This window comes from Podarcis gaigeae (assembly GCF_964106915.1).
Source record: "Podarcis gaigeae genome assembly, chromosome: 15".
NCBI lineage: Eukaryota > Metazoa > Chordata > Lepidosauria > Squamata > Lacertidae > Podarcis > Podarcis gaigeae.
In genome coordinates, this window is record NC_139692.1 from 26444793 (window position 1) to 26471812 (window position 27020).

General features: G+C 43.1%; 1 protein-coding gene across 8 annotated transcripts in view; it reads right to left on the reverse strand.

Annotated features, from left to right (window-relative positions):
- Window positions 1-1049: 1049 nt before the first annotated feature.
- Window positions 1050-27020, reverse strand: part of LOC310832627 (protein CEPU-1) — an 819723-nt gene continuing 793752 nt past the window's right edge. Inside the window, exons 6-10 of one of the 8 annotated variants that reach the window (XM_083714754.1) lie at window positions 25922-26042; window positions 23170-23321; window positions 13134-13169; window positions 7923-7952; window positions 1050-3380 (exon numbers count right to left, since the gene is read on the reverse strand). In XM_083714754.1, coding sequence (XP_083570880.1) covers window positions 3280-3380; window positions 7923-7952; window positions 13134-13169; window positions 23170-23321; window positions 25922-26042 — 440 coding nt within the window. In that variant the 3' untranslated portion in view covers window positions 1050-3279. Of the gene's footprint in view, window positions 3381-7922; window positions 7956-13133; window positions 13170-23169; window positions 23322-25921; window positions 26043-27020 lie in introns of all 8 variants that reach the window. The other 7 variants (XM_083714753.1, XM_083714757.1, XM_083714756.1 and 4 more) reach the window with 7 other exon arrangements.

Genomic DNA, 27020 nt, shown 5'->3' on the forward strand with positions numbered 1-27020 from the left:
CCTATGGTCAGGTGCATCCTATAGAGCAAAAAATACGGTACAATCATTTAGCCGTCCACATGGAACTGCTCTGATATCTTTTGATGAAGTACAGTATATGTATGTATGTATGTATGTATGTATGTATGTATGTATAAGGCTGCAAAGATTACAGAAGCTAACTAGTAGACAGGATGTTGCCTCTCACTGGACCAAGATAGTCTTGTGAAGGAGAATGTGATCTATCAGACTTGCAGGCCTCTTGTAAGAAGGAAGACTTTGTGATCTTAAAATGCTTGCTCGCTTTCTCCATCAGAACCCTGAACAAGAAAGAAAAAGGGAAAGGGTAAGAAAGAAGGCTTAGAACTGCCTCCCTCTGCATGTTATTCCTCAGAGGTTTTGGACTACAACTCCCATCTTCCTTGACTATTCACTATGATGGCCAGGGATGATGGTAAATGTCATTTGGAACATCTGGAGGATAGTACAGGGTGAGTCTTTTAAAAGAGGCCCTGTGGAACATGTTCACTCTGTATCCACGGGGCCTCTTTTAAAGGACTCACCGTGTACTTGGTTAGGGAATGCTGGTCCAGAGTTTCTGATAACTAACTGATATGGGCATAGCCACTGCATGTACAACATCCATGTTGAGGCCAACGGTGAAGAGAAATCCAATATGAAAGGTCTAGGTTAACCTTCTAGCTCAGGAAGCTGGAAGATCAGCCCAATAATAGATGAATGAGGAGTAAGGCTAGAGAAACAGAGGGCAAATATTCAAGGGAAGGGTGGTAGGCAGGAGCCAAGGGGCATGAGATTCCCACCATGCAGCCAGTGCAAGCAAGGAAATCATGAACAACAAGGGGAAGAGGGATTAAGGATCCACAGGAGTCAAAAAAGCAGGAAAACAACATTGGGCTTGCTAGTTCAATAAGATATGTCATGTCACCTGCAGCGTGATTCTCATTTTTGTGGGACCATTTCATGAGACACCAACACACACACACACACACACACACACACACACACACACACAAATATACTGTTGAATATTAAAGTAACACTAACCCAAGTTGATTATCATATCCATTTATGTTCAGCCCAGCTGGATTCAGAGATGTTTGGTTCCCCTCATTCCTGCCACATTGCATCAACATATCCTTTTCAATGCATTCTTTATTTACCATCAAGTTAATGGACACTGGGCAAAAAGACCCAACTAGGAACTCTTACTGAGACCTGCACACAGCAAGAGCACCTAATTCACTTGTGGTCTCCTACCCCACCCCCCTGCTAAGCTGGCATTGCACCCTGCCCTTCAAGATCTGTCCTATATCAGAGTTTAAGTTCAACATTTTATTGATGATTTGTTTTGCTGCATTAGCTATATATGCACATCTCTTCCACAACCAGCTTAATAATGAGGTATCACAATCAGTCTGAAGAGGAACATGGAACATATTCTTTTTTCTTTTTAATGTAAAGTCAGATACAACCTCCAGTTTTGACCTCCAAACAAATCAAGGACAAAGGAGGTCTCCATCTACTGAGCTATCCCCCAAAACCGTCCGTCATCAAGGTGCCAGTTCTATCCATTGAAAAGGAAAAGAGAGAACAAAACTGACGTGAGTCAATTTCTCTAGTAGACATAGGGTATGTGCATATGTGTGTGTTGGAGGGTTCTTTTTTAAAAGATGTACTATTCACTGAAACGTCATTTATTTTTATTTTTTCTCTGTGTCCTTGTTGTGTTCCTATCCAAAGCTGTGTAGCACAGGGAAAATAAAGGTTGTGTGTTGGTTTTAATCACCGCTGTTTTCCCCATTTATAGAAATCCGAATATGGAAAGAGACGCTGCAGAATTGTTATGTGTTTTTTTCCATTCTTTCTTTTCTTTTTTCTTTTCTTTTTTTTTATATAAATGTCTTCAACATGTAAATAACCCACGGAAAGGCCGAAAAAGGAAAGAAAACGAAAAAGAAAGAAAAGAAAAAGAAAAAGCAGGAATTAATTACACAGTTACCAATAAAACTCTATCCTTGTGTCTGAAAAGACCAATACACAGCTAACTTCATATACAGCATGCAGTAATGTCGGCAGAAGGACCTGGCTGAGAAATAATGTGCTAGGATGCTAACAAAATAATAATTATTATTATAATATTTATATATATATGTATGTATATTTATATATACTATATATATATATATAGCTCATAAAAAGAATAAGCATATCCATCTAACTCAAGATACAGTGAGCATCAACTTTTGTACTTCCAAACAGTATGAAGACAGTGGAAAACCTTCTTGAGTTGAACACCAGAATAATGAATGAAAACTCGATAATGCTGGTGGAGGCATTACTTGCTTGTCCTCTCTCTCTCTCTTTCTCTTGCTTTTGCTGGACGGGTCAAATTGTATCCAGACCCATCTGATAAACAGCCAGACATTGACATTCCACCTCCTTGTAAACCAGTTAAGAATCCCATTAGCCAATTTAATAAACTTACTTTTCTCTCTCCCCCACCCCATTTTCCCTCTCTTTTTTTGTATTTTTGTGTTGTTGTTTTTTTTTATGAACTAACAGTTCTAGGCTCATATCAGAAAATATAATTAATAAAATTAATAATGACTCAGAATCCCTTATTATCCATGACATCCATGTAGTACAATGAATCAATGTCTTAGCAATCATGTGATTTTGGGTCATCATCGTGTTTTCCCTTTTCCTTGAAGCTGCTTGTGGTGGCTGTTGCTTTATCAGAGTGGTGGTGTCCTGTCATCGTTTCGTCATAGTTTGCAATCAAAGAAGCAAACTGACAGCACAGTCCGTGAAGAGGAGGGAAGGGGACCAGAGGTGTATGTGGGGTTTGGGGGGGGGGCTATTTTGTGCACTGGGTAACGACACCATAATCCTCCAGAGTTGGGCAGATTTCAGAGAAAAGAAAACACTGAGTCAGCTGCCTTGCTAGTGTGGGGATGGGCAGATGGGGATCAATGGTCACTCAGCCAAATGCACTGGTTGGTCCCCAACAGCTGCATTCCTTGTCCATGGTGAGGGAGGGAGTGGATGAGAAAAATAAAACCCAAAAGAAAGAAAACAAAACACTCAGTTGTGTTGAAACATCAGCAGAACAATTTGGACTCTTCTTCTTTTTTTCAGATTCCCTTTCTCTCTCACCAATATTTCCTCATAATATACTCTTACTATTATGATTATTTTTTAAAAAATTGTAATATTCTTCTTCTCTTCATCTTCTTTATCTTCTTCTCCGTCGTCATCTTATCGCCATGGTTGACAGGGTCAAAACTTGGGCAGCAGTTGCAACAGAAGGAAGGGGAGCAGCCAGATGCAGCCAGCTCTTCTTGATCCGCCACTGTTCCCATCATGCACTGCTCCAGGGCCTGTGGAAAGACAGGAGGCACCATGTCAGTGAATGGAATAATAAGCAGTGGAATGAAGAAGCAAACAGGCCAGAGGCTGTTAACAGCTATGGAGAAACTATGGTTATTGCCACGGCTGGTTCCAAACTAACCCCTGTATACCCTAGTCAAATTTATTTATTTTTTATGTAGGAGCACAACAAGAAAACAAGGACAAAAGCTTGGTGGGGATGTGGGAGAGTGCCATCTCAGTGGCTGTCCACAGACTTTGGAACTCCCTTCCTAGAGAAGCGGGCTCCCTCCTTGTTGTCTTTTCATTCACAGGTGAAGACTGTTTTATTCTGACAGGTTTCTGGAAACTAATTGTCTTTTTTTTTTTTTTTAAGGAAAGGACTTTAATAGTGCTGTGCTGTTTTTATTTTCTGTATTTTAATAGATTTGGGTTTTTTATGTTGCTTTAATTTACATAGAGTTGTATTACTTTCTAACAATTATCTTTTAAATGTTTTTAGCTTTCTGCGTTTTACCTATTTCATTTTAACCTGTGAAAGCTGCCTTGAGTTCCAATCTGGAGAAAAGGCAAAATGGTGATATCATCATCATCATCATCAACAGCAGCAAACAGGGAACCAAAGCAATGACATTTTCCAGAGACAGTCCCCTTTCTTCATCAGTAACCATAGCTGATCAGCCAGTCTTCACAACACCCATGTCATAACACCTGAACCAAAGCTTATTAATTATAAGATTTCTTACCCACCTTTCACCATAAGGTCCCAGGGAGGGTTACAACAAGTGGATATGCAATTATTTAAAGAACACACACACACACACAATGAAAATACCGTACCCAAAACCATTCCAGAGTGAACCAAACACCACAAATTAATCAAAGGAGATGCATCCCCAAAAATAAAACTCCTTAGCTGTCAAAAGCCAAAGGAAATAGGGGGATCTTCAGACTTCAGCCACATCACTGCTTTTCCTGTGCCTAGAACAGAGGGGTCTGTGGTTTTCTGCCTGTCCTGTCTTTTCTAGGCACGGGGCTGAGCAGTTTTGCCTTTGCCCTGCTGCTTTCTCCCAGAAAACCTGTTATTTAGCACTGAATCAGAACAAACAGCAATCCATAGAAAACTCAATTGTCTTTCGTTCTGACTCAGCGTGAAACTGTGGGTTTTCCTGGGGAAAAGTGGAAGGGCAAATGGAAATCTAGATGAGCCCTTGGTGAAAGCTGCACAGTGAAGGTGACTGACACACCTTGTTGGGGAGGGAGTTCCACAATTTAGAGGCTGCTCCATGGAAATCTCTCTACTTGCCTGCTATTCTCTGTGGTGGAGCTGCCAAGAGATTTCCCCTTAGCAGATCTTAACACACGAAGAAAGCGGAAGAGATGGGGATGGTCTTTTATATATTTGAGTCATTTAGAGTTTCAACACTAATGCGAGTAATGGAGGCTGAGGTTCATTCCTGCTTGCGCTGAAGTCCCCATATTATTAGACCTGCCATAGCACAAGTAACATATTCTGTATACTATCAGTCCTTTACCTTTACTTTTCATTGTGAAAAATCAGAGTGCTCCAGCTTACAAATAAGCAGTTAGAAACCCTTAAGGAACATATGAAGGAAGCTGGCTTATACTGAGCCAGGCAATCGATCCATTTGGCTCAGTATCATTGAGACATTGACTGGCAGCAGATGTCCAGGATTTCAGGAGGGAGGTCACCCAGCCCTATCTGGAGAAGCCATATACCAAACATGGGACCTTTTGCATGCATAGCATGCGCTGAAGCATCACTGAGGTACAACCTGCCAAGGAATAAGATCATTTTTTCATGGCACAGTGAACCCTTGGAGCATCATACACTGGAAAACTAATGGCCAAACCACACAAAAATAATACCATGGGTGGAGAGACCCAGGATGAAAAGAAAGTCTGCCAGTTCTGTTGAGTCAAATGCTTCTTCCCTTGTCAGTCTTGCAAAGATTACTTCAATCTCTTTTATCTACTATGAGACATTTTAAATCCCGTCACAACATGCTATGTAAGGTGAAACTGAACGCTCAGAGGTCCGGAGCGTCTTGATGTGTGCTTCCAAACATGTGATTCATATGTTTGAATTCATCTGTATTCATTCAAAGAACCGTCTGCTCCCACATAATCTTGTTTGTCTGCTCCAGGGAGGCCCTGTTCTAAATCCCATCACTGTCTGATGTGTCTCTGGTGACAGCACTTGGTATATCTGGCCCCTTCCTTGTTAACCTTTCAATCTCTGGTGAAGACCACCTTCTTTAAATGTACCCCAATGTGCCTTTTGTACTGGTCAGATGTCCACCACACATGGTGTGGTTTTTACATGACTGTCTCCTGTTTCCATTTCTTCATTGCTCTGCTTTTTGGCAAATGACCTTTAAGTAGCCACCGCAGAGCAGCAGATTTCAAAGGGAGACTGTGCCATGAAACCTGCTGACTATATCAAGACTTTTGGATTGAAGAAAGACAAAGGATTTCGAGCACATTGTATGCAATAATTGGCTTACCCATGCCAGGATGCCTGTGTCTTCAAAAATGGTTTTATGAGCTGCCACTGTTAAACACTAAATTATCACTTTCTGTTTTTTCCTGCATTTGAGTTCCCTTTGTCCTTTTTTTATAACAACATCCTCCCAACCATGTATAGATGTACTTTCAGATCAGGGTAACACTTCATGTATCTGATGAAGGAGACCACAGTCCACAAATGCTTATGCCCCAAGATGCCCCAGGACTCTTTGTTGCTTTTTGCACCTGCCCCGTTTCTTGGTATAGCATAGTTTTCCTAGCATAAATCCCAACTTTGTAAATTACTATTAAATCTGTATTGATGATTAAACACCTCCACCACAAATGTTTTCTATCTCCATTAAATCAACTGGCGTTATCACACTGGAGCTGGACCAGAAGCCCTAGAAAGCCTCAGCTACCAGTTTCTTGAAAGCGAAGTTGGATCCTTTGAAATTTCATAACAAGCATTCAAGGGAGCCAAGCACAGAGCTGCATGGAAGGAGATAATGGAGCTCTTGCTGCCAAAACAGCCATCAATGACGGCAGAGTCAACAAAGGAGCCAAAGTGGCCCAGCCTGGCCTTGGCAATGGCTTCTCTCCAACATTAATTCCTTAGCGCTCATTAAGGAGGCATGTGATGTTCCAAAGTGGCCAACAAACAGGCCCAGTGGTATCCTAGGGAAAAAGCTATTAAGCATCAATTATCCGCCGAGAGCATCTGAGAACAAAGAAACAAATCATCTGAGAATGATTGGCCTGGAATACCCTGCTGAGTTTTCCATCCAGGTGCCAACTTTGGAGTGTTAAGGCACGCAGAGGGATATTATTGGTGGCTTCTCCACACTGATGAGGATCCCTTTCCCCAGGGACTTCCAAATTTCAAGGGAGAATGTCTGCAGGCAAAGTTTCAAGGCTGGCTTATAGCAGCCAGGTCTAAACTGGTGTATAAATCAAAAGTAGACAATGTTCAGGGTGTTTTGGACTACAGTTCCCATCAGCCCTAGCCAACATGGCTAATTGTCAGGAATGATGGAGTTGTAGTCCAGCAATATCTGGAGCACACCACATTGTCTATACCTGGTGTAAATGCTTGTTGAAAAAAAGTTCCATCCTGAGGGACACTCTGAGCGGGGGAGATATAGATGTCATTTGGTCAGAAACATAAAGATATTCTATTAATTTCTTCTACCTCTCAAAAGTGCACACCCTACTTCAGAGAACAGCTGAAATACGCTTTGTGAACTACAACTAAGACAATAAAACTGCAGTGGACATTTTGATCAGGATTTAGCACATGTGGAAATAACATTATTTGACTGCTCTTCAAACTCATTACTGTACATTTTAAGGCCAGCACCTGACTGTACAAATGACTCTTCTCTTCTAGACAGTATTGCATAAAATGATGTGAGAAGATAAGGGCATTTAGGTGCTGTAGCTGTTCAGGCCCACTCACACATGCAGCAAACCATGTTTTGATATCACTGTCAATGCATGATGAAAATGTATGTATAAACCAGGCCTGAGATTCTGAATAAAGGTAGACTGGAAAACCATTGTAATGCTTCTCAGGTCACAAATATATAGAATGTGTTTTGGGGGTTTGGGAGAAAAAGGGATTAGGAGAAGTGGCAAAGCAAGGATAGCGGGTCACACAGCAATGGAAGCAAAAGCTGTGTAAAGAAGATCTTTAAATTAAGCTGAAAGAAATGAGGACTAGCCGCATTATTCTGCAGTAAGGATGACTGGCGACAGGTGAAGTCTTGCTACAGAGCAGATTGTTTGAAAGCAGGTGGCAGAAAGCCTTCAGGTATTCAGCAAAAAGAGGCAGAGGGTTGGACACGAAAGCTGACAAAAGATTCAACACGGCCAATGATGGGCCGTTCGATCCATTGATGTTAGCTTAGCCACAGGGGAAGGGAGAAGAAACAGAGAAAGATGGAGAGGGGTGGCTGAGGTTCAAGGCCAAAAGTTGGGGGAGCAGCAGCAGGCTTGTGGGTTGCTGTTGTTGTTTTACTGACCTTTCCAGGGTGTCTGAAGTGTGGTTGTCTCTTCTACAAAATTAAAGAAGAAGTTATCAATAAAGCAAACAAAAGGCCCTCGAGGTGTTCCACCCTGCTCTGAGATACCTTCAACCTTCTGGTTTGCACTGCTGTGATTTCTTGCAAACTTCTGCTAAGGCTGTCTCTTTTTTTTATCTCTAAGCTGGTTTTATACTTTTCCAGTCACAGACAGTTTACAGAGGGTTAAAAAAAGATGCCAAATAAGACGCTCCAGGCATTGCAATTTTCATCATGTTGCTCATAACCCAGGCTCATAATCACCGTCTCTAGAAGATTTCTGACCTTTTAAAACTCATTGTCATCTTTGATCTTGGTGCAACTGCAAATCGTTTGTAAAGGATTCGTAAAATAGCTACACTTTTCCTCATGAAATAAAGTTATCAATATGCTACTGCTGCCTATGGAGAAAGAAAGAAAGAAAGAAAGAAAGAAAGAAAGAAAGAAAGAAAGATATAGCTGGGAGTAGAGGTCAAACACAGTTCCTTGGCTTGTGTACCTGGGATGCTATGCAAATCTGTGTTTGCTATGCACAAACCTTGGGTTGGATGCAAATGTGACAAATATAGGGCAGAATGGAAAGCAATGCCTATTTACATCCCCACACCTGATTAACCTGTGTGTCATTTGTTCTTGAATACGGTACTTTGAACAGCTGTATATTAAAATACAGTGCCTATAGTATAAATTATCTTACAGAAACATGCCTTTCACTTGGAGTGTTTGCTTTAACATCTGTATATTTTGATATTTGCATCAAATATATATTTTTAACCAAAAGAATTTGTACCCACTGCCTTGTGGGACATCTTTAGGTGAAGAAAAGGCTAAGGAGTGGCATCCCTAAGATTTTGTTCATTTCACATTTGAATGTGCATCCACCTAATTCATACTTCCTAAAACAGGAAGCAAACCAAAATGCAGCTATCCATCAAAATCTGCACTTCTCTATTTTTATTTTTTAGCAATGCAGTTCTCCAATAACAACAACAAAATGTGTAAAAGAATGCATATATTCCAAGAAAGTTTAGTTGAGAATGCACTGATTCACGAACGTTAACAAACAAAATGTGTCATATTGGGGTAATTGCTTGCAAAAAATATGTATATTAGGCAAAATTGAATGCAAAAGATGTGTGTTAGGCAAAATGTGCACTGAAATGCTGATGTTTTGAAAGGGCTTTTTAAAAAATGCAACGTGGAGATGTTGTGAACTGTGCTTAATATTGGGAGGTGTGGGAGAGGAACACAGAGGAACCAAACCTTGCATATTAGTAGCCAGTGACACCAACAGTCATACTCTAAAGGATGGGAAAGTACAAAGTATGAGATCTGGACAAATAGATGGGTGCTGAAGAGATGAATCTGAGAAGCTGGTTTGCTGTAAAGAAAACTGATCACACTTCCACTTTTGTATTGCTTTGTGCTGATGTCACTTAGGAGAAGTAAGCAATCATGGTGGGGTGTAGGAAGCAACAAGATGCTTTGCAGGGACCATTAGCAATGGAGGAAATGCATCTGCTGCATCATACTTTCAGCTTGCTTCCATGGGACAAAATATTTCCTGACACATTGAGATGACAGAAGACCCAGCTCTGTATACTCAGCTCTAATATCCACTGGCCTCCTCAATCTGGCAACTGAGGAAGCAACTCATGCCACAGACAACAATAAGATGGTCTAGGAACTTGCAAAGCCAGAGAGCTTAAAAGTTTTCCTCATGGGTAGAATCTGGGTAGGTGCTATATAAGTTTTGCAGCATGAGGTTTCTTTCTTTTTCTTTAAAAAGGAAAGTAGGTTTATCTTGTGGCTTTTGGCTGAAGAGAGAAACCTAAACCAATATGTAGAATAGGACACAAGTACAGACACATTCTCTGTGCACTCCTGGTTAAGGATGTTCTCACTCCAAATCCAGGTTATAGAAGAATTTAGATCAGTTGTAAGGAGTAATGACTCATGGTACCCATGTTATGGGTTGACAGTGCACATTCTGTATTATGAATTGTACACTACTGTTCAGTCTGTGTGCAACACACACACAAGCAGAGCTAAATAGGTGGTGCAGAAACACCTGATCTGGGGGTGCCTAAGGAAACATAGGAGGAGTTGTCCTGTTCAGTGTCACATGAACCACAAGAAAGAGAAGAATGTAAAAGTTAAAATGGGGGGGGGAGGCGGGGGGCAAGGTTAAAATATTGTTCACTTAAACAAGGAAATCAATCCTTTGACTCATAGCTTTTTCTACTTGAAAAGATGAGATATTGTCATCCAAGTGCCCATGAACGTACATACTCCACATGATCCAAATGATCCAGCTCATGTATCAAGGCCAAGGTGGTCTTTCAGGTAACCTAACCCTAGATCATTTATATCGCATTAATATAGCTGGGTCATTTTCCAATTAGTTACAAAACCTCTTATGCCTACAGCTTCCAACCATTTCTGCTTTGGATCCTCCAAGTGAATCCCATAATGCTCCAAAAAATTAACTCTCAGCTATCTTCTTAAAAACCATGCATAAACAAACAAACAAAAATGTACACACACCCCTTGCAAAGACCACCCTGTGCCCTGTTGCCCCACCCTGTAACACTCCTTTCATAGGAAAAATGCAAAATTGGCTAGAGCTGGTATATAAGCTTGTGGTACTTACATGGCAGAATGTAGGGAAGCATGAGGAGAAGACACACACAAGGAAGCCATGCAGGAAGAAGAAAAGAAAGAAAGAGAAAAAAAGGGGGAAATAGGGGGGGGGGGAGAAAGAAAGAACAGATGAGTTAATAAATAAGTTTTGCTTCTCGGAATGTGGCAGCTACAAACCAGTGTTGATTCCGCAAGGTGGGAGGAAATGCAGATCGATAGAGACAAACCACATTCAAGTCCTAGTATCAGTGATGAAATCTAATGGAGGTCCGTGGACCAGGGACCAAAGTTAGCTCCATTCCTGGGATCATATCTCTCCAAATTAAGATGAGGAGGTAGGTTGGGGAGCTGGCCAAGTTTGCTAGGATTCTTCCCTCGCCTGCATTCTGTTAGCTGGTTTTTTTCCCATCAGACCTATTTAAACACCTGGATTTTGGGCATGCTTTCACCTCACAATCATTCCCTTCATCTGCCAGATGGTGCAACTTGGGGCCACTTTCTGCCAGTTCCACATCTCCTTCTGCTGAAATTCATCCCCCCCCGCCACCATGCCATCAATTAATTAACGCTGCCGTTTCCTTGTTACATGTTATGCAGTGATTCCAACTGTACTGCCTTGTTTTGTTTTCTCTGCAAGAGTATCAATAAGGCAGTGGCTGATCATTTTGTCAGCCCAGTTGGCAGGCAGTGGCAAAAAGGACATGCTTTAAACACTACAGAATTATATAGAGATGAATTCCATGGCGGGGGAGCAGCTCTCTTGTGATCCTGCATAATATAGGACGGATTTGAGCCCTGATCAAGGTTGGCTTACCCATACACTTTTAAGGGGAGATGGGGGAACAGATCCCAACAAAGAATCAGAGATTTGGGAGGGACCCAAAAAGTTATCTGGTCCCATCTCCACCATAACTATGGTCCAACCTCCACCATAATTATGGAACAGGGAAGAAGGAGAGACTGGGTCCATTCTAATTCCATACACACAGTGGTGTAGCATGGGGAGGGGCAGTGGGGCTGTGACCCCTGGTGCAAAATTCTGAGGGGGTGCAATCAGGCACCCTGTTCTGCAGGGATCCCCACCCAGGCCCAGGTGGCAGAGCAGCCCAGATGTACAGTGAGTGGCTGCAGACAGAGAGAAGCTGGCAAGCGGTGACCCCAGCACATCACAACCCAGCACTCCTCTCTGCGGGCATCAGGGAGATTTGGCCCCACTTGGCTCTGGTGGGAAGGGGGCTTTCCAGATCCCACTGCAGACACACATCTACTCTGCAAACCTATATTGGTTTTATGTTAATTTTCAGTTTGTGGATCCTCAAAAGAATCCTGGGAAATGTAGTTTGGTGAGGGCACTCCGAATCATATGTTGCAGATCCCTGGCACCACCCATATAACTAGACCCACTTACTACAATTCCCATTAGTTCCAGTCAGCATGGCTAATAGTCAGGGGTGATGGCAGTAGTAGTTTAGCGACATCTGGAGGACAAAACAAGTTGGCAAACCATGACCTAGTGCGACACACTGAGTCCCAGATGTTGTTGAACTACAGCTCTCATCAGCCTCAGTCAGCATGCACAACGATGTTAAGAGCTGGAGTCCAACAACATCTGGAAGGGTACCCTGCCATAGATTCTCTGTGAGGGACGTGCAATGCTTTGTTTGTTGGAGGGCTGGGAATTGTATTCTCTACCTGATTCTCCACCAGCAAACTTAAGGGTGATCCAAAATTCTCCAACCATTTCAGGAGACTCTTAAAAAAATAAATACGTTCAGAACATTTCTCATAAAATTCTTGTTTTTAAGGATGTTTGGCACCACTCTAGTATAAGCCCTGAACTCTGAGACTTATGATGGGAATATTGAAGAGGTTATGTGCATTCTAGGTTTAAACTGATTTTAAGAAAGCTTGTGATCTGCAGTTTGTGAGCCATTTCTTCAGATTATTATTCTCATGATTCTTTGGGTAGGAAAACTTGATGGTCAAAGTGGTTAGGGGGTGGGGACAGGGATGGGGATGCTGTAGCCCTCCGTATGTTGAGTGGGCTACAACTCAAACCATCCTTGGCTCTCCAGATATTGAATGGGATGGAACTTCCATCACCCCTAACTCTCCATACATTGTTGGGCTAGAACTCCCACCATCCATAATTCTTGTCAGGATTGATGAGAGTTGTAGTTCAGCAAAAACTGGTGAGCCACAGGTTCCCCATCCCTGGTATAAAGGCAATATGAATGTTGCATGCAGATACACTTTTAGTTACTTGAGTCTGATCTGTGAGGGAGGAGAAGGAGATATGGAACTGGTTACTGGAGCTTTGAACCACTGAGTCAACAGATCAAACATGACATGATGGAGACAAGGAGACCAATCAGAGCCTGCAGTCTCTTGGGTGCTCATCAGGAAGTGGTACGGTCCTCCATGCAAATCGGACAAGGGAAACAGGCAATGTATAACGAAGGGTGGCAGCAGGTGGGGAGGTTGCAAATAAGGGAGCGGAAGGTGACATACAGCAAGAACAATACTGACCTTGGAACAAGGTTGAGCTTGTGGGCTCACTTATTTCTAAACCAGGTGAGGAAACAATGGAAGAGAAAAATGAAGATAAAATAAAAATAAATATATTGTTTCATAATTACCACTCCATGACCACAGCGCCGTGTAAATAAGAAATGGGATGGAGAAGGTGTGGGTGGCAGTGGGAGGGCTGTGAAGTAAATGGGCAAAACAGAGAACAGCAGACACTTTCTGAAAGTGAATGAAAGGAAGCATGAAGAAAAGGAGATGGAAAGGATGACATACTTTTTAATGCCAGCCTTGCAAAAGAGCCCATTTGGTCACCGGAGAGGCCGGGGATCACAGCCTGTTCCTAGGCCTACACATCACTTTGTGCAATGCCTTGATTTCTTGATATTATCATCCCATATTATTGCCTGTTTTGAAGACTGCTACAGAAGAGGAGTATGTCCAGCCCATAAGACAGCTAACAATTTATCTTCAATGGTCAGGGAAGGGAATGTTTAACCCCAGTTGTTGCTTTCCCTTTCCCACATCACCTTAGCTGTATTTGTCAGCCAACTCCATGTTTCCTGTGTCAAAGGGGAAAGTGCTAGGGCAAGGGTAGGAGAGTTTCAGGGAAGAAGTGATGGTTAGTTGATACCATGTCCACAAATTCTCTCCTGCAAATCACAGCCTCTTCTCACTGCTTTACAGTTTTGGGTGGTCACTGACTGCCTTTTGTAGAGGGGAAGTTCTACTATAGAACCAAAAGGCAGATATGAAAAGCCTTAAATAAAATTAAACACCAAGGAATAATTGGGCTTCCCAGTTGCCTAGTTCACACCTCACAGCTTTCAACTCTCTGCCTGAGGGCCCCCTTTAATATAACAAACACAATAGGCAAACCCTGTAAAATCTCAGAGGAGACTTTTCAATGGCCAAAGAAGTCAAATGGATGAGAGCTATTCTCCTCAAACCACTGTACCTCTTCTTGAAGGTTCACTCATTAGATTCTTTTCCTGAAGGATTTGTGTGAGAAAATAGTTCCTTCACATCTCCATCCATGGAAGTGGATGGTAATAATCATTTGTGTGCTTAAATAGCACATATCAAGTATTCAAAGCACTTTGCATAACTTATCTCAATCATCTTTACAATGGCCCTCGAAAGCAGCCCAGCATTTTATGTGGGTGTTGAGGCTGAGAGATTGGGGAATTAGGCAAAACTTGAATTAGGGCCTGCTCCACACACAGCCTTCTCTCTTAGCTGCCAGCCTACACACCTCCTCTCACAACCACATTAGCTCTGCTGAGCTTATTCTTTTCTCCTTCAAATGTGGCAAATCAGGTTGTTTATGGAGGAATGCATTGCCCTCCCTCTTCATCATTTAGGAGCACAACTGCTCTATCAATTAAGATTAATGAGGGAATCAGGATTCTGCACTTTTTGGTCAAAACTGCAGGTCACCTGTGATGGCATGACACCTCAGGGACCTTGTCATGCCTCTTCCCTATTGATTTTAGCGCAGCATACCCCCATATTCAAAACATGGAGTCTGCGGTTGCCCCTAACAACGGTTGGGCCTAGAATTCTGGCTCTCAACAGGAGACCTCTTATGAAATTAGCTTCCCACTAGATTAAGGCACTATGCGGAACCAAAGTGAAGTCCTGCAGAGTTTACAATGTAGTCACACAAAAGGTGTTGTGGGAGGGTGGTGCGGAGGGGAAGAAAGTGATTTGCTAAACTAAGATTAGTACAGGATGGTACAGTGGGACCCTGCTGTAGTTTAATTATCTGACGATCCCTCTGTGAACAGCAGACTGATTCTCTGCCCCTGCATTGAGCTCCTTTAAGGCTCTCCGCGGTTCACGAGATGGTGGTTGTTCCTTTATTGCATCTTAGTGGTGGGGAAATTAAAACACCTGCCTCACCTAAGAAAGAATAACCACTCTACATCTTGGATTTGTTCAGGGAAGAAATGTTCAACAAAGGGAAGAACGATTGCTGCTTTTGGCATGATTGTCTGAGAGTTAGTTTTTGCCAACTAGGGAGTCCAGCCTGACCAAGGCTGTGCACACACCATACATTTCAATCATATTTCAAGCACATGGCTTCCCCCAAATAATCCTGAGAACTGCAGCTAATGCCAACATAGCCGAAATTCCCATCCTCCTTAACAAACTACAGATTCCAGGATTCCCCTGAGGATGTTGTGCATTTTAAACATGCTTTAAATCATAGAATCATAGGTACGTAGGGTTTGAAGAGACCTCCAAGTGTCATCTAGTCCAATCCCTTGCAATGCAGATACCACATCTAAATAATCCATGACAGATGGCCATCCAACCTCTGTTTAAAAACCTTCAATAAAGGAGAGTACCACCTTCCAAGGTAGCCTGTTCCACTGGTGAATAGCTCCTCCTGTTCTAAGCCATACAACAAAATTCAGTGGAATAAAACACCCACCACAATTTTGACAAGGATTTCAGTGAAGACCTGGAGCTCACTTATCAGAACCTTTCACAACCCCCATTGTACTAGGCTCCTCTAGAACTGTCCCAAGGTCTAGTGCAAGCCTGTGACAGCAGTGATGTGCATCAAAGCCTACAAAGGCTTCTGGGTCTGCTATAACCTACACGGTACATATCTGAGGAACATAAACTGAAGAGGACTAAAAGCCTTGGACACTGTTGTATTGTCTGTGGCATTGGGGAACTGTAATCCATGCAGTGCCGGCGAAAGCAATCTCACAAGATCCCTGGGCTCAGATACTTATGCTTTTGGTGTGGCTTCTGGGGAGGCCTCATATCATCTGGAACAATGTGGGATCTGAGACACGTAGAACTCCCTGCCATAAAATAGGTACTACCCATGCAAATTCACCACTGACCTCTGGTAGTCTCTAGAATTCAACTCCTAATACCACTTTAGGTCCAACTAAGAGCAAAACGACTTAATAATAATAATACCAACTTCACCATAGTAGTCACTCCTTGTGGTATTTCCACCTACCAGTTTCACCTTGGGAAACTTGGGCTACATGGAATGGGCTCAAGAGTATTCACAATTTGCAACCGTGCCCTGACATAAGAAGAGCCTGTTGGATCAGGCCAATAGCCCAATCTAGTCCAGCATCCTGTGCTCATAGTGGCCAACCAGATGTTTGCAGGAAACCTTCCAACAGGACCCAAGTACAAGAACAATCAATCCACCCCATCCCTGTGGTTTCCAGCAACTGATATTCAGAATATTGCCTTAGACCATGGAGGCAGAGCACGACTAGCTGCCATTGATAGCCTTGTCCTCCATGAATTTGTCTCATCCTCATTCAAAGCTATACACGTTGGCGGCCATCACTGCCTCCTGCAGGAGTGGGTTCCAGAGTTTCATCCACCCTGAATCATCCAACATTCAGGTTCATTGGCTGTCCACAAGTTCTAGGGTTATGAGAAAGGGAGAAAAACTCTTCTCTACCTACTTGGCTGTGACATATAACTATGAAAGGCACAAACTAGCTTCATTTGACATTGAGTGTACATTTGGTAGCAGATTATTATTATTTTTTTGCAAGGCTGTATGACAGAACGTTGTGATGCATGTGATGGGAGAGATGTCATCAGGAATTAATCAATCAGCAGTATAAAACATTTTATGCCCTGGTGTGGACACAAACTCTTGCTTGGAAGGCTGCATGGGATCAGCCTCTTGAAGAGACTGCTTCTTCTTTTACATCCCCTCAAAATGCTTACCTCCCACCACATGAATCCCCCTTGTGTTTCTAGTTTCTTCATTGTATGACAGCAGCAATGACATTTATTCTGAGTGACAGGGATGGAAGGATCTGTCAAATTTTGTTCCCTTGGTTTCTCGTTTTGCCAGTCCCCATTTTGCAGCAAGTCCCATTGTGTTTTTCTCCTAATAAACACATATCCTTATGCAGTTTTGACTAATGCACACATTTTAGCACATGCTACCCTGAAATATGCATTCCCCCCCCAAACATTGTTTGCCTGGCGAACTGCAAAGCAATATTCGGGTAGGCTCATATTTTGCAGGATTGCCGTGTTTCTTTTTGCATATTATTTTGGAAAGTGTCTACCGGATAGATTTGACTTGAGTGGAAACCTGCATTGAATTGCTCTTCCATCCCTATTCAGTGACTTCCAGGCCGCTGCCTCCTACGAATGACTCTCCAAATCCAGACCCTGGGCATTGTTTTTTTTTAAAAAGAGTTATTTATTTATTTAATCTATTTAACAAGGCTTGTATGCCACGTAATCATCAAAAAACATTCAAGAAGTTTCCACAAAGCAACATAAATTTGTCATTAATAAAACTGATGAAATCAATGCTGAAAATAAGTGTTGACCTTCAATTCCTCTAAATTTAAGTAAAAGCAGCAGTTTTTTTTAAAATGACATAATAAACTAAAATGACATGTTAAAACGGCATGTCTGACTTTGCTTTCCTAAACATTTTTTTAAAGCAAACGCTGATTTTTTAAAAGCAAACAGTATTCTCAGACACCTGCTTAATATCAATAGGCAACAGTTCTAGAGTGTAGCTGCTAGCTAGTGTATGGGGTAGTACATGTGCTATCCCATTTGCTGCAGTTTCTAACATGCCATTTTATTTATTATTATTCAAATAGGGGGTGGGTTGTGCTTGTTTTTCAAGCCCTCTTTCCTATCCCAAGCCTTTGGGATGGGCTGGTGGAAATCTAACTCAATCAATCATTTAAATCACAAGTAACTAAAAGACTGGGACCCTAATTTCTCTTCCCACCTGTGACATGACCCATCCCACTTGTGACATACACAGAGATAGGCAAGCTGAAGCCCATGTAGGCAGGGATTCAAGTTTCTACAATTCTGCAACATCAGACTGCCACTTCAGATTTCAACAGGGCAAGAAAATGCTAATTCACTTGGGAAAGATTCTCAGCAGCATTTGGAGGCCCGCTTTTAGCTAGATTAATTTTCCAAACGTGCAAATCTACAGTTCTCCAGTGTCTGAAGAGAAATGAAAGGGAAGGGCTCCTTAACCATATTTCTGCTGAAATACAAAGCGGTGTATAAATTAGCTAAGCAAATAAAAATCCCACTTGAGGCATTTTCTCACTAAAAGTGACCTTTCCCCAGTTGCTTTTCTACACAGAGAGAAAAGATGTGGGTAGCAGAGAGAGAGAGAGATAGAGAGAGAGAAGGGTCAAGCAACTCCCTCCCCACTAGCATCTTTCCATTGAAACTCACAGCCTCACACAGCTGCTTTTCATTTGAAACAAATCAAAATTACACAGGTTTTTCAGAAAATGGCTACATGATCTACAGTACATCCTCTTGTTTGGCCATGAAGAATAATTATATGTGGTCTGAAACACTGACGTTACCCCTGCCTGACATTTGGAGAGATTCCAGTGTGGATACCTAGAGATTCAGACAAAGGAATAAATTGAGATATTTAGCTTCTAATTCCAATCCAGTGGCCACTTAGACTTCCTCAGGGACTCAAGCAGTCCTAGGCTCCTATTTAATAGACTAAAGTAATATGGCACACAACACACTGGGGCAAAGGTTGCATCATGATGATCACCGGGCCAGGAGATGCCAGCCTCTCTTTTACCAATGGTAGGAGAATGCAAGAGCCCCAATTCTAGTGGATGAACTATGCATGTCTGTTGTGTCCAGAGGCCTGGGATTCTTTGAAATAAGAACCTGGACTCATGCTGTGCTTAGAAGATGAGTAGTTTTCGTTTTCAGTTTCTTGCTGACCCACAGATTAGCATTCTTTCTTCCATAATTCCCATTCTGGTTACTATGGAAGTAATGGCAATGTATTTATGGGGAAACCTACTGTTCTGTATTGGCCCTCCTGGCTTGCCATACAAGGGACTGTCTGAGTCATCTCTCAGGGACTGGGCTTTTGGGGCCACATCTGCACCACACATTTAAAGCAGTACTCGACCAGTTTAAGCAGTTGCTACTACCTCCAGTTATCATGGGAACTGTAGCTTGTGAAGGGGACAAAGAGCAGTTAGGAGACTCCTATTCCCATTACAACTACAATTTCCAGAGTCACTTGGGAAGAGCAATTGATAATTAAATCACCCTAAGCATTGCAGCTCTGTTAGGGGAAGGGGTGTGTGTGTCTCCTAACAACTCTCATCACCCTTAACAAATGACAGTTCCTAGGATTCTTTGGGGGAAGCCATGTCTGCTTAAAGCTGTGTCTGTTATTCTAAAGCAGCAATGCAGCAGCAAGCAAAGGCTATAGCAGCCAAGTCAGCTGCTTGTGGCTGGAAAGCCAAACAGGAAGTCTGTGACTGTTGCCATGGGAACAAAGGGGCAGTCCATTCTGTATTGAGCACCGGATGTTAGCTCAGTGTGTGTGTCATATGACCTGTACTGGAAGTACATGGGTGGAGTTTATTCTTACTGCTGTGGAGTGCAGACATGTTTCTCTGTACTGATGTGAGAGACAGAAATAAAGACATGTAGATACATTTCTGTCTGAGTCTGATTCCCCTCCCTGGGGAGCAGGGAGGAGGAGAAGCAGTTCGTGTGTTTTTCTCACAGCCTGAGAAAAATCGCCGGAACGGACCTCGTGTGTTTTTTTCCTGCCGGGAGTCGCCGGAGGGAGGTCAAAGGAATTCAGCCGGTGCCTGGACAGATAGGCACACACCTCTGACCAGGGCAAGAATTCCAACAGTGTCATGGTGCTTTAAATGGGTAGTGAGGATGTGATATTAGCCCCTGTTCTGTATCAAAAGCAGTGGCTTCCTCCTCCACAGACCATATTAATGTTGGTTTCATTGATGTACCCTCTGTGTGGCTTCCTCTTCATGTTGCTTTTCACCTACCTGTCTTGGGCTGGGTCACTCCATGCCCCATGGGACAGCGCTTAAGCCATGGATAGGCAAATTAAGGCCCAGGGGCCAGATCCAGCTCAATTGCCTTCTAAATTTGGTCCACGGACGATCTGGGAATCAGTGTGTTTTCACATGAGTAGAATGTGGCTTTTATTTAAAATGCACCTCTGGATTATTTGTGGGGCATAGGAATTTGTTCATTTTTATTTTTATTTTCAAAATATAGTCCGGGCCCCCTCAAGGTCTGAGGGACAGTGGACCGGTCCCCTGCTGAAAAGGTTTGCTGACCCCTGGCTTAAGCCCTCTTAAGAGTGTAATATACAACAAGGAGGTTATGTTAAAATGGTCAATAGACATGGACTGGCGTGGCTACTATCCCTACCACCCAGTAACAATCGGTTAAAGTGGGCATAGGAAGCCAGGAAAGTGGGGCACTCCAGGTTTTGCTCCTCACCTCAGCTCCCAACTGGCACAGAAAGGCAGCCAGAACAGCTCTGCCTGCCACAACGTTGGAGAAGCGTGACAAATAAGCCAAGCAATTACAGCTGTCCCTGGCTGTGAGTGGTGTCAGATGGATCCATCACTCTAATCAGAGCTCTGGCATGTGGAGAAAATAGCTTCCAGATAAGGGTACAGAGCTCTTCCCCGCCTCCCTTTGCGAAAGTCAATTTTTTATTTCATGTTGCAGTAATAGAAAATGCGACTTGGAAGCAAACCTGGGATCACCGAGCCGTTTGGGTTGTTTATTCTCCAAAGCCTCACCTAACAGACTGCACTCTGGGGTGGCGATGTCAGAGGAGGCTCTCTGAGATGGTGGTGGTGGCTGTTTTGTATATAGAGAGGAAATTTGTCCTCGCCACAACAGGTCCCCTCTCTGCTTGATTACCTGAAAGGGCAATACTCTGGAGGAGGAAATTTCTTAAGATGTATTTATAAAACGTGAGTTGAGGAGGGGACCAGTTATCTGATGGATCTACAATGGGCATATCAAGACTTCCCCAAATGAGGATGTTGTAAAGGGGTTAGAAGTTCTGTGGTGTCCTATGGGGTTGGGATGGTTCCAGCTGCAAGTATTTAGTACTTCTTATCAGGCAACAATGGTACTTGAATGATCCCACCATGGGGCTATTTGGCTTCTAAAAATCTCAGAGGGGGATTGTGTGTATTCATGTTGTTCAAGTGTGGGGTAGGGGAGCCTCTGGATAATTCAGCTTCTTGGAATTTTATATGTTCTGAAGAAAGAGCTGAAAGTCTAGTGCTACAGTAAATGTTTCCCCGATTTAAGGCAGGAAAGTACTCTGTACTAGGCAGTTCTGACAACACTTCTGGAAGACACTGAAACAGGTGTACGTCAGAACAGGTGTGGGAGAAATTTCATCCTGTAGATTTCACTCAACTACAGCTCCCATCATCCCTTGCCATAGACCATGCGTTCTGGGGCTGATGGGAGTTGGAGTCCAGCAAGACCTGGCAGGCCAATGATTCCCCATACTGACTTCAGGCAGTGGAATGAAGAAGTTTGTTGGTGTAAGGTGCCAGAGAATCCCACAGAAAGCAGAATTCAAGGTGAATACTGGCATTCTTTTGGGGGGTGAAACGTCCATGCAGTTTCCAGGGAAGGTTATCTTCTCAGGTTGGTTTTCCACATCCATAGTAATGAATGTGTCAAAGTCCACGTGTCAGTGAAGAGGAGGATGAAGCTGACTCAAGAAAAGTGGAATAGTGAAGCCCTTGCCCATTACAACTGAAGACAGTCGAAGTTATTATGGAACCAGCAGAGTTGTACAAAATCCTGGACTGACTTTTGCCTTATTAGGAAGTTGTAGCCTTCACTAAGTGTCACCCTGGTGGCTTAGTCCACCTCATTTCTTGTCCCACTCTTTGAGAGTAGCATTTGACAGAAGCCCCACATCCTGAAAGCTGTTGACATCTGCAGATGTCAGGGAAAGATGCTCAGTGGTAGAGATACTGCATTGCAGGCAGAAGCTCCTGTGCTCAATCCCTGGTAAATTTGAGTAGGGCTAGTAATGCCCCTTGCCTGAAGCCAAGGGAGTGCTGCTACCAGTCAATGTAGACATTTCTGAGCCAGATGGACCAGTGATCTGACTCAGTAAAAGCTACTTCCTATGTTCCTAAATATTAGGAGTAAATATAATTTGTAAAGATTTAGTTGTCTATCCAGTGGCATCCCAAGGAGGGAGGCTAGTCTTTCATGACTCTCATAAATGTCATGGATGCAGCACTTGTTCAGCCCTTGTGGCAGAAAATATAAGAGCCCTGCTGGGTCAGACCAAAATCCACATTCACCCCATACATTTAAAGGTAAAGGGTAAAGGGACCCCTGACCATTAGGTCCAGTCATGACCGACTCGGGTTGCGCGCTCATCTCGCTCTATAGGCCAAGGGAGCCAGCGTTTGTCCGCAGACAGCTTCCGAGTCATGTGGCCAGCATGACTAAGCCGCTTCTGGCGAACCAGAGCAGCACATGGAAACGTTGTTTACCTTCCTGCCAGAGTGGTACCTATTTATCTACTTGCACTTTGACATGCTTTCAAATTGCTAGGTTGACAGGAGCAGGGACCGAGCAACGGGAGTTCACCCCGTCGCGGGGGTTCGAACTGCCAACCTTCTGCTCGGCAAGTCCTAGGCTCTGTGGTTTAACCCACAGCGCCACCCGTGTCCCATACATTTAAAGCACCACAATACCACTTTAAAACAGTCCAGGCTTCCCCCAAAGAATTCTGGGACATGTAGTTTGTTAAGGGTGCTGAGGGTTGTTACAAGACCCCTGTTCCAGAGCTACTATCCCCATAGATCCCTGGGAGGGGAAACAGATTGTTAAACCACTCTGGGCATTGTAGCTTTGGGGGTGGGGGATAGGGGTCTCCTGACAACTCTCAATGCTCTTAGTGAACTACAGCTCCTAGAATTATTTGGGGGAAGCCAGGACTCTTTAAAGTGGTTTCATGGTGCTTTAAATGTATGGGGTGTATGTTGCCCTAGTCTAGCAGTCTGTTACTACAGTGGCCAACTCGGTGCCAAAGGGAAGCCCATGTGTAGGACATGAGTCCAGTAGCCCCCCTGCCCATCTTTCCCAGACTTGAAAAGAGAGGGTTTTTTAACTCACCTGTCCACCCCTCCCGCATCTCCTTGACCATATACGATCTCAGTGGAATACCAGGACATGCTTTACTTACCGTACAGAATGATGCTGGCGTTGGTGTTTCCTAGCTGGTTGTAGGCCACACAGGTATAGTTTCCATAGTCCTGCTCAGAGACATTGAAGAAAGTCAGGCGGGAGAAGAAGGCCTTGTTTTCCACTTTCAACCCTTTCTGTCCTTCAATGAGCCTGAAATAATTGGAGATAGCAAAGATAAAAAGAGGAAGACCAAGAAATGGTGACAAGTCCATGATGGAAGCTAACAGAGTTAGCTGGTGTTGCTGCCTATAACTGCATTCGAGCACCATAATTAGATCTGGAGCATTCACCAGGGGGCAATTCTGATGCCATTTTTGGGTCCACGTGATCAGTTCTATGGAGAGATTTCATCAAAAATATAAAATTGGAATGAGTTATCTAAGTCATTTATCTGGAGCTGAGAAACACTTTTGTGACGTGGGATCATTGGATTCAAGCGTCCTTTCCTTCTGCAGATCCTGCCAGAACAAACAGCTCAAGGCAGAAGATTCCTTTGCCAGCTGCCTTTTAAGGAGGAGACTCCATTGATTTGTCCACAGCACAGATAAACAATTCCATTGCAACGTGCACTGGCTCAGTGAATTCCAAAGGAGGAGACTGTGAATTCTAATGCTACACTAGAAATGACCTTCAAATCAGATTGTAGTAGGAAGGGAGGGAAGAGGCCAGCGAGTTCCATAGTTTAACTATGTGCTGCATGAAGGACTTTCTTTTGTCTGACCTGGATCTTCCAGCATTCAACTTCCTTGAATGTCCATGTGTTCCAGTGTTATGAGAGAGGGAGAGAAACTTTTCTCTATCTACTCTATCCATGCCATGCCTTGTTTTACACACTTCTATCACATCTCCTCTTATTTGTCATTTCTCTAAAGTAAAGAAGATTCAAACAACAAGGAACAGACACTAGGCAAAGGAACAGGATGCAGCTGAAGAACTCTACAAAGTGTCTGCTGGGGGAATGAATTGAGGTTGCTGAGCATATTTGGCAGATGTAAGACACTTTAGTTTTTTTTCAAACAGTTACATCCCCCCCATAGCCTGTGTCTCCCCTCTTTGGTACCTCGTTCCCCCACCCTGATATTCTTGTATGCTGTTTAAAAGAAAAATACAAAGTGTGTGTGGCTTTATTTGTGTGTGTGCTATGCTTAGCTAATTTTCCCCACAGCCTCTTGCTCTGTGTTATTGCCCTGGCTTTTGATCCTGACTGACAACACATTGGAAGCTCACCATGTGATCCACAACTTAAAACAAATGCCTTAATCAAATGGACAATATCTCCAAATTTGTGTTTTCAATGGACCTCTGCACTGTGGAGATAATTAGCGGAGGAGAGCTCCAAGGTCTGGGGATTTCTGTGGGAATTACACAAGCAGAGAATGATTCTAATTTGATAAGTAAGTCTCACTCACAAACTGGGGTGGAATTGTTACAGTGGAGCCTTGCTCTACCAATGAACTTTGGCAATGAGGGCTGCTATTAAGCATAATTCCATGTTAGACACACAGATGAGGATATTGGGGTGAAGGGGCTGTGCCACATGCAGAAGATTACCACTTGCTTGCAGTATTATTACTCTTAACTCAGTGCCATCAATCTACTTTGCTGAGCAGCGTACAGGGAAAAGGTCCCTAATTTTAAGGAGCATACAATCTAAGACCCCATCTGTGCCCTGCATTTAAAGTAGTACTGTCCCACTTAAACATTCCAGGCTTCCACCAAAGAATCATGGGAACTGTAGTTTGTGAAGGGTGTTGAGAGTTGATATCCCCCTCTACATTACCCAGAGTTCCCCGGCAAGGGTGACTGATTGTTAAACCACTATGGAAACTGCAACTCTGTAAGGCATATGGGACTCTTTTAACAATTGTCAGCACCCTTAAGAAACTATAGTTTCCATGATTCTTTGGGGAAACTTTGACTGTTTAAAGCGGTACCATAGTGCTTTAAACATATAGGGCAGATGGTCTCAATGTTGACAATGGGGATAATAAGAAGTTGGGTGGAAGAAGCAAAAGTGGCAAGTGAGTGTAAAGGCAGGAATTGAAGACAGCAAAGCTAAAGGTAACATTGGACAAATGCTAGCAGATTCCCTTACAAGTTTGGAAGTTAATCCCCCTGCTTTGAAACATAAACAGATGGTTGGGTGTGTGGGGGGATTCATTCAATTTGCATTTCATTGTGATCCTACCTAATTAACCCCTTACAAACCAAAACATGAGCGAAACCTTCCAAAATGTGCCCTTTTTAAAATTTTGCACTGAAGTTCTCTGAGAAGAGAGAGAGAGAGTACAAAAGATGTATAGTAGAGGAAATATATATAATAGTGACCTGCTTCCAGGCACATATATGTTAACCAGAATTGCATTGAAAATACATACAGAAGGAGAAAAGAATACAGAAATGGGAATGGGTTTTGTTGTGCAAAGAGTTTTTAGTAGAAAATATGTGCTACCCTATTTATGGAAATGGGAGCAAACTGAATTTAATAAATTTGGGGAAATGAGAAACAGAGGAAAACTAAAAGTGAAATTCATCCTTCCATAGAATTAGCCCCAGTTCTTTATCCACACTCAGTCGCTGAACGACTGCAGAGAAATCTGCTCATCTACCCCACCAGCACCATGCTGACTGTGCTTAGGGTGGAGCAGCTGTCAGTTTTCTAAGAGAGCAAGTAAATTCTGATGCAGTGATGGTGAGGATAGGTCCCGCTGAAATATCCTAATATCAGTTACAACTAATCCTTCATGTACCTTTTGTCATCCTTGTACCACTGGAACTCGGCTGATGGAACTGCAGAGGCCTCACACTGGAGGATGCCTTTTTGTCCCACCGGCACCCCGGTGTTCTTAGTATCTGAGATGTATGGCGGGTCTGTAGAGAAAGGGACAAGTTGAGGGGTTGTTCTCTGTGGCTTTGGAAAATCACTTTGCTCTGCAGTTGCTTCAAGATCCTTCCCCTCTCCAGAGTTTTGCTTGTGCCAAAAACAAACCACCAATGGCAGAAGCTTCCTTGGCCAGATGCACTTGAAGAGTCAGTGACCAGATCCTGGTAGTGAACACTCAAAGACTATTTTACACGCATTCTCAAAGGAACCAGTTCCAAACTATCTCTTAGACACTACCACTGCCCACACAGTTCCACTTTCTAAATCAGTATGCAAGCATGCAGACAAGTGTGACCCATTCAGTGGGTGAACTGGGCATTTGGCCTAGGCAGCATCATTTCTGCTGGGATGTCACTAGAAAGAGATGCTCCCAATTTACCATGTTCAGCCCCCTTTTGGAAGATTTACTGTGGTGCAACAAATGTAGGTTTGTAGCTCAAATGCAAAGCATGCACTTTTCATGCAGGGCACCATTCTTTAGTGGATGGTTGAGTTTTACTGTTCTGCAACAGAGGAATCCAACACAACTGTCGCACTAGCACAGGCATAGACAAACTCGGCCTTACAGATGTTTTGAGACTACAATTCCCATCATCCCTGAGCACTGGTCCTGTTAGCTAGGGATGATGGGAGCTGTAGTCCCAAAACATCTGGAGGGCCGAGTTTGCCTATGCCTGCACTAGCAGAACTCATGCAACAGAATAGTCAATCCACAGCGCAATAAAGTGACCAGCAATCTGCTTATGCATTCTCATGCTCAATGACATTCTGCTAGCACAAAACCTTTTTTTTTTTTTTGCCAGTGAAACAAGTAAACTGCTACATAACTTTAACTTAGCACTACATTGGGTACGACTCAGAAGGTTTCAGGTTGGACCAGCTTCATGTAAGGTAGCTTCATGTGTTCTTATTTTATCTCTTGCAGGTATTAAAAGGTACAGAGAATATGCCAAGGAAACACAGAA